Source organism: Schistocerca americana, chromosome 2, assembly GCF_021461395.2.
Source record: "Schistocerca americana isolate TAMUIC-IGC-003095 chromosome 2, iqSchAmer2.1, whole genome shotgun sequence".
NCBI classification, from domain to species: Eukaryota; Metazoa; Arthropoda; class Insecta; order Orthoptera; family Acrididae; genus Schistocerca; species Schistocerca americana.
The window spans coordinates 960,361,116-960,369,798 of NC_060120.1; the positions used below are offsets into that span (position 1 = coordinate 960,361,116).

Genomic DNA, 8,683 nt, shown 5'->3' on the forward strand with positions numbered 1-8,683 from the left:
CTGAGGACATTCATCTACTTATGTTGATAAATAATCGTATCTTGATGAATGCAGCTTAAGTTCTCACTAGCGACAGGTTCCCTCTAAATGGCAGCACCATCTACAAGCAATCTACAACAGCTACATGATTATCCCTTGTATTATTGCTACTTCCTACGTTACGCTGAGTTGCGGTTAATATTCTTTTCGGAAGATATGCTAGGATCTAGAAAACATAAATTCCAGTCCCAGATAAATATTTTTGTTACAAGGCAACTGATTGTACTAGTAGGCTCTTGAAATTTAAGAATCACACTATCCAACTAATTATATATGTGTACTAGTTCACATACATAAAGAATGGTAAAAAATGGAAAAAATGATCGTATGGCGTCAGTGACTGGGAGTTCCCAGACGGGAAGTTCGGTCGCCAAGTGCAAGTCTTAGTGAGTGCGTCGCAAGGTTGGGTGACTTCCACGTCGACAATGGGGATGAAATGATGATGAGGACAGCACAACACCCAGCAACCTGGAAGCGTACCCGGGCCCCAGTGCGTGGCAATCCAACGAGCAGACCATTGAGCTATTGGGGCGGACACGATAAAAAAATTTGTAAGCGAATGATGGGCAAATAGGTTTCAAAGAAATCTCCTTAGATCACAAGGTGCATCACAGAACATCAAAGGCTGAATATCGTTGAAAGACCAATTAGTTTTTTTTACTCTGACACACATTAGAAATTGGTCTTACTGTTTTATTACAGAAAATGAAAGAGTGAACATGATCAACCATTATTGTCGATTGATTCAAGGAATCATAAAGAAAGGCATGCATTGATGCAAATTTGATATAGTTTCACGACATTATTTGTTTTTCGCCAGAAACGAATCAATTCATGAAGCTCACATAGTCGGTAATACGGACTCCTTCGGCCATGCGCAGCATCTTTTGGAACTGCTAATGTTGTGGTGAAGGATTTGATGAGGTAATGATTTCTGTATAGTGGTATCATGTTTTTGGAGAACTGGCTGATTTTACTGTACACAGTAAATAAAACAATAATGGAGCCTTTTCTTTGATGGTTTAATCAGAATTAATTTTTATGTATCATAAGAACACTTCCATCAATTAATTCGGCTAACTTCAACAAGAAAGAGTTGAAATCCTGTAATGTTTCCTGGTGCGCTAATCTTGCATCACTAGAAAACACCACGCCAAATACGGCTAGGCGGCGCTGGTGGTCCAGTAGGTTCAGGTCCTCCAGTAGGCTGAGGTTCGCCAGTTGGCTGGGGGCCTCCAGTTGGTTCAGGCCCACCAGTTGGTTGGGGCTCTCCAGTTGGTTCAGGACCTCCAGTTGGTGGACCTGGTGGTCCAGTTGGTTCAGGACCTCCAGTTGGCTGACCAGTTGGATCAGGACCTCCGGTTGGTGGGCCTGGTGGACCAGTTGGTTGTGGCCCATCAGTTGGTCCAGGAGGGCCAGGTGGAGTCTCTTGGCTGCGGCATGCTGATACCTGTAGTGGAATATAGATGGAAATTAAGTGGTATTCCTTCTGAAGGGATATTAAGATTAATGTAGTTTTGAAATGACGACAATGAATCGCAAAAATTATGACTTGTACTATTAGGACTGAATTATCAGATGCGTTTCTTTATCCTGACGCACATTAGAAACCAGTCTTACCGTTTTATTGCAGAAACTGAATGAGTGAACATGATCAACCATTATTGTCTATTGCTTCAAGGTATCACAAAGAAACGTACGCCTATGCATTCATGCAAATTTAATGTAGTTTCATGCCATTATTTGTTTTTCGCCAGAAAAGAGATAATAAATAACTACTGTTACGGCATACCTGATATCCTAGAACATGTAATAAAAAAGTTATATAAGAAATAGATAATGAATTATTTATATTTGTTGAAAGCATTAGCTTAAGAAGGGACCTAAAAGTAATTTTGTTGTTTTCTCAGTAAAATAACAGTCGCCGAAGAAAAGAGGATATAAATTGCGAATATATAAATTGTGGATGACAATAGTGAAGCCATGTGTTTCTGAAACACACAAAATTGTTGATCTCGAATATGAGCTTCAGTGTTAGGACATATTTCCTGAAGGTATTTGTGTGGTACGTAGCCCTGTACGAGAATGAAACACTGATGATAAGTACTTCAAACAGGAAGAGAATAGAAGCTTGGAAAAGTATTGCTTCAGAACCTTGATGAGGATTAGACGGATACACTGAATAACTATTGAGGAGGTACTGAATACAACTGCAGAGACAAGAAATCTATAGCACATCATTATTAAAAGAAAGGATCAGTTAGTAGGACACATCCTGAGGAGTCAGTTTGGTAATAGAAGGATTAATTAAGGTGGTTCAAATTGTTAGAGCTTCCAGTAGTTGCACAGAGACGAAGAGGATTGCTCAGGTTAGACTAGCAGGAGGACCTGCGTCAAACTAGTTTCCGACACTTCAAAGGAAGAGAAACGGTGATGAAATTTGAAATTTTTTTTTCTTTTTTATTACTGAAATTATGTGCAAACAATAACTTGGAAGATATGTGTACAATAGTTCTAACATTAGTTGGCATGTTAATTTTTTGGCCTTCAAACTACACTTAAGAACTAGGTGTTTTTATTATTTTTACAAACTACCAGTTATTAGAGAAAAATTCGTCTATGTAATATACCGAACAGTTCTGAAGAAATGGTGTTAAATTACCTTTAAAACTTGCTTTGCTGTATGTCAGTTATTTTATGGCATTAGGGGAACGATCAGAAATCTTTTGTTGACAGATATTCAGCTCCTTTCTAAGTCACTGACCTCTTTAATAATGGTTAGTATAAGCTTTTTTCTTCTACCTTATAGGTATGGATTAAAAGGAGAAAACGTACCGTTGGAGTAAGACACCACTGGCATTCTTATGTTCTGGGTGCAAATATGACATATAAAAGTAATAGTTGTCGTATCCATAGTGTCTGTGGTTATTGAGTTGATTGGTGACGCTGTTGATGAAGTCAAATCCTCAAGGTGACCGTGGTGGCAAGCAGGAGTGACATGTGAAGCATAACTGTGAAGCACTTGGAGAAAATTGGAGAAATTCTTAACTGTGGCGCCGACTATAAGGATGTAACTCGTAAAAATTGCCCAACACAACCGACATTAATGTTCATGACAGTCTCAGTGCTGTTTCACGTCTAGGAGTTTGATCTGTAACGAAAGATATCAGCGTATGAAGAAAATCAAAAGGAACTGACGTTCGTGTCTCATTCTCGACACCACAGTAGATTCTATTGACACCCCAAATGTCTGGACAGGGTTCCAGTTGAATTAGCATCAGATCATCTTTTACTTACTCTGAAGCGCCAAACAAATTGGTAAAGGTTTGCGTATTCAAACACAGAGATGTGCAAACAGGTAGAATACGGCTCTGCGATCGGCAAAGCCTCTACAAGACAACAACTGTCTGACGCAGTTGTCAGACTGGTTTCTGCTGCTACAATGGCAGGTTAGCAAGATCTAGGTGAGTTTGAAGTGGTGTTATAGTCGGCGTACCAGCGATGGGACACAGCATCTACGAGGTAGCGATAAAGTAGAGACTATTCAGTACGACCATTTCACCAGTGTACCGTAAATATCAGGAATCCGGCAAAACATCAAATCTCCGACATCGCTGATACTGCAAGAACGGCAGCAACGACGACTGAAGAGAATAGTTCTAAGTGATATAAGTGCAGTCCTTCCGCAGATTGCTGCAACATTTCAATGCTGGGTCGTCAACTAGTATCAGCGTAAGAATCATTCAACGAAATATCATTGATATGGGCTTTCGGAGCCGAACGCTCACTTGTGTACCCTTGATGACTGCACGACACAAAGCTTTACGCCTCGCCTGAGCCCGTTAACACCGACATTGGACTGTTGATGGTCGGACGAGTCTCGTTTCATATTGTAACGAGCTTATGAACGTGTACTTGCATAGAGTCAACCTCATGAAACCATGGACACTGCATATCAGCAGGGGACGGTTCAAACTGGTGGAGGTTCTGTAATGGTGTTGGGCGTGTACAACTGGTGTGATATGGGACCCGTGATACGTCTGGATACGACTCTGACTGGTTATACTTATGTAAACATCTTATCTGATCACTTGCAACCATTCATGTCGATAGTACATTCAAAAAGAGATTTGGTCAATTCCGACAGAACAAAACGACACCCCACATATCAGGAATTGCTACAGAGTGGCTCCAGGAACACTCTTCTGAGTTTAAACACTTCCGCTGGCCACCAAAGTCTAAGAACATAAACGTTATTGAGCATATCAGGATGCCATGCAAAGTGCGGATCAGAAGAGATACCTACCAGTTCGTATTCTAACGGATTTATGGACAGACCTGCTGCATTAATGGTGTCAGTTCCTTCGAGCACCACTTCAGACATTACTCGTTCCATGCCACGTCGTGTTGTCGTGATGCGACACTTCTGCGTGATCGCGGCGGCCCTGTACGATGTTAAGCAGTTTCTTCCATCACAACTTTGCAATAATGCAAGACCTATAAGGATGATGCTGGGATATTTAACTGAATAGAAAATCTTAACAGGATGGGTATGTAGTAAAACAGTCTTTATGTCCTGCAATCAACTCTTTTCAGCATATCTTGCTTTTAACTTCAGTGACCTTTAGTGTGCCATTCATTCTCTATTATGATCAGTAAATCAAAGGGATAGTCTATTGGAGATAAGTAGTTTACACCTAGAAAAAGATGTTTCTTACTGAAGATTCGGTTCATACATACTGTAGCATACTGACCATATACGACAATATTAATGTGAACTAGAACAGTGTATTCCAACAGCATTGCCAGCAGACTAGCGTAGGACATTCTCACTCTGATAATTCGACAAGGCCGATGCACTGTAGCGAGGACTCAACAGGACTGCACACGCTCCTGCAGCAAGTGGAAAGGCAGATTTCCACATTGGTAGTGATAGTGGTGTTTTAGGATATGTTACTGGTACTGGAGCATATGCACAACAAATATGCCACTGCCAACTGTAAGTACCAGACGGTTTGCAACGAAATTATTCTCAGGTTTGCATGACAGGATTGTGGCAGGTCATCACATGGACCTGCAGCAGAAGTCACCGGTTTGAGGTCACAGCAGGGCAACAGATCTACACACTAAGTCCCTCCCGGATTTAGTGCCACAGCGCAGCAGACAATCCCATGTCTACCTCAGCAGCGAGGTAGTCTCCTGCTCAGGATGCAGTGGGTCACCCCCCACCCCCCACCCATACATGCCAGCCATCTTCCCCTATCGGAGGACGGTCGCCTCTAAGCGATGGGCATTGCCCACTGTGACACAACCGAGGCACCGCACAGGGCCGTAGCAGATACTGACGAGGATACACGCGCGGAAACCGTGAGCCAGCTTATGCAACGAGGCCGCCCGCGCATCTTAGAGAATTTGCGGCAGCGTCGTGGGGCATGCAGGCAGGCAGCCCAGCACAAATCAGAGGGAAGTCGTCCACTGACCTGGTGTGCTACGCAGATGCTTCAATGAAGAATTTTTGACCTTCTCTGGAACCTCTTGTGCTCACTCTTCATCTCCATCACCCCTCCCTGCCATTGTGGCTCTATATACACTGACGGAAAGATTTCGTAGTATCAAGAATGAGCTGTGCCACATAAACGAAAGTTGGTACTGCATCTGAAGGAAAATGCCTGTTCAAATTTCGCGCCAGTCGCATAAGAGTCGCGCTACTTGCGGCAGTATAAGAATTCACATCAGGTTGCTGGATCTTCCTTCTGTGACACTGTAGAAACATTTGGAAGGACAGCCACTGTATAGGGCTGCTGGTAGCGGTGGTCACGAGAACGTGCAGCAGCAAGAGCCACGTGGCTCTACCGAGACAGAAGACCATTGTGTTCGGTGTATGTATCTGGCGCATCGTACTGCATCTGCAGCAGCAATTTGGGCAGCAGCTGGAAGCACAGTGACTCAACGAACTGTTACAAATCGGGTACTTCAAGGACAGCTCCAAGCCAGACGCACTGTAACGTGCGTTCCACTGATCCCAAGCCACCGCTATTTGCGATTTCCGTAGTGTCAAGAAAGAGCTCACTGGAGGGCATGGTGAAGGCCAGATGTGTTTTCTGATGAAAGCTGCTTGTGTCTCGGTACCAGTGATGGACGAGAGCTGGTTAGAAGGATGCCAGATGAAGGCCTGCAACCAACCTGTCTGCATGCTAGACACACTTGACCTATGCCTGGAGTTATGGTCTGAGCTGTATTCGATTTCGTGTGACAAATGGACCACCTCGGCGGTTATTCCACCCACCCTGACTGCAAAATTGTACGGCAGTCTGATAATTCGACCTGTCGTGATGCCGTTCATAAACGGCAATCCAGGGCGTGTTTTCAACAGGATAACGCTCACCCACGTACCGCTGTTGTAACTCAATATGCTCTGCAGTGAGTCGTGATATTGCTGATAAGGCTCCAGTCGAGCACATGTGGGTCATCATCGGCTGACAACTCCAGCATCATCAACAAATAATATTAAGCGCTCTTGTATTCACCGACCAAGGGCAACAGGCGTGGAACCCATTACCGCAAACTAACAGCCGGCACCTGTACAACAGATCGCATTCACATTTGAATGCTTTCATTCAACATTCTGGAGGCTACACCGATTATTAATGTACCAGTATTTCAAATTTGCAGTGGCTTATCTCGCACTTACGTTGACCTGTGTCCTTGCAATGTTAATGATTTAAATATGTTACCTCGGTAAATCTATTCCCGAAATTTCATTACTCGGCATTAATGATTTTTTGGTGTTGCGGTTTTCGCCGTCAGTATATAAGATTTGATTTCCCTTTCTGTCTACCATCAGAATGGAATAAATAAGCAAGCCAACTACTCCCGGTAACGAGCTTCTAGTACACTAAATAATACTGTTGTTCTATTACTCTATAGAAATATTTTAGGGTTTTGATTCATGATGAATTCAATTCTTATCTTCGTGATTAATCGCTATGTTTGTTTACTTCTCATATTTAACTGTGCGTCATGAGAGTTGTACTACTTTGATTTTTACCACAACATGAGTGAAGAACAAGGATTGACACAGATGATAACAAATATCCTGTAATCATTCATAAAAAATGTAGGTATGCAGATGCAAGATCATTAGAAGGATTAGAAATGGAGTACCAGCTCGACAAGAAGAAGAAAATCTGATGGCATTTTTCTACATTCACCGTCCATCCAGAAAATTCCGAGACTGATTTTATTTCTGGTGTATAAGCGAATCAGTCCAGTAACTACAGTGGCAACCTGAACAACTAAAAAACACAGGCATACGTTCAACGAGTCAGTTTAAGCAGGTAAGTAGGCTGTGTCAAGTACACAGTCGACGTGCGACCCTACGGTGTAATCACGGCTGTGTCGGAAATCGCAATGGAGCAACATCTCTAAGTGTTTAAGGCATTCTTCAGAATGTCTTGAAGAGAAGAAAACTGTGTAAAAGGTTTGTCCCATTCGTCTTGACTCCTGAACGAAAGCAACGATGCCTGGGCACATGGCGTCACTACCTTGAAATTCTTTCCTCGAACAAATCATCAAGGGTGATGAGATTTCGTGTTATGATATAGAAGTCACTGCAGAATGACTAAGTGCAGAAATTCACGTGAAGTGTTAACGCTTTGACGACATAACCGACTTTCAAACCAATGGAAATGGAAATGTCGTGTGGCTAGTCCTCCCGTCGGGTAGACTGTTCGCCTGGTGCAGGTCTTTCGATTTGACGCCACTTCGGTGACCTGCGTGTTGATGGGGATGAAATGATGATGATTAGGACAACACAACACCCAGTCCCTGAGCGGAGAAAATTTCCGACCCAGCCGGGAATCGAACCCGGGCGCTTAGGATTGACAGTCTGTCACGCTGACCACTCTGCTACCGGGGCGGACCAATAGGACACACCAGTTGAACAACATGTCAAAGACAGATTTCACTGACAGTTACTCGTGGGTGTGTGAATGTTCTGTGTCTTCTAATCAAGTGGGGGAGGGGGGAGGGGTACGTAGTATACCTTAAGCATTAAAACCACCATATTAATTTTTCTGTACTTTGTACTAATATATTCTCGAAACTTTTTGGACTGATGTTTTACGATTTTTGAACTCTGCCAGTAATAACGTATGGATGCTCAGACGCGGATTTCAGCTGCTACTCTCGCAAATATTGATCCAGTAAGAAGGAGGATGCAGATTATTTACTGATATTATGCGTGTATAGTTCATTAACGATTCACACGAAGTTGATGAATTTGATACAATCTCACAACTCTTTTTATTTGTACGTGTGGAACTAATATGAAGTCGCCTACAGAACTGACGAAGTTGTAAACACTTTCCGACCCTTTGATTCGAGATTAGCATGTTACAGGCAGAAAATTGTGGTACATTTGGAGCATTCAGTGTTTTAAGTGGGTGTAAAAGTAAGTACCAATAAAGATACGTAGAGCACAAATTTCGATAAAGCCTCTGTCCTTACTACTTACCACAAGACACAGGAGAAGAGCTGCCACTGTCGCCCTCATGGTGATGGAAGTGCTGAGGTGAGCGCGGGCTGCAGAGCTTTTATAAAGCTCGCCACTGCGTGATGTGGAGTACTCGTAATTCCGTGACTC

General features: G+C 42.9%; 1 protein-coding gene across 1 annotated transcript; it reads right to left on the bottom strand.

Moving 5' to 3' along the window:
• Window positions 1-1,042: 1,042 nt before the first annotated feature.
• Window positions 1,043-8,683, bottom strand: LOC124596166 (proline-rich protein 2-like). Its single transcript, XM_047135203.1, has 2 exons — window positions 8,555-8,683; window positions 1,043-1,489 (listed from the first exon to the last, which is right to left on the bottom strand). Exons 1-2 carry the CDS (start codon window positions 8,591-8,593, stop codon window positions 1,178-1,180), a joined length of 351 nt encoding a protein of 116 aa, XP_046991159.1. The 5' UTR covers window positions 8,594-8,683; the 3' UTR covers window positions 1,043-1,177.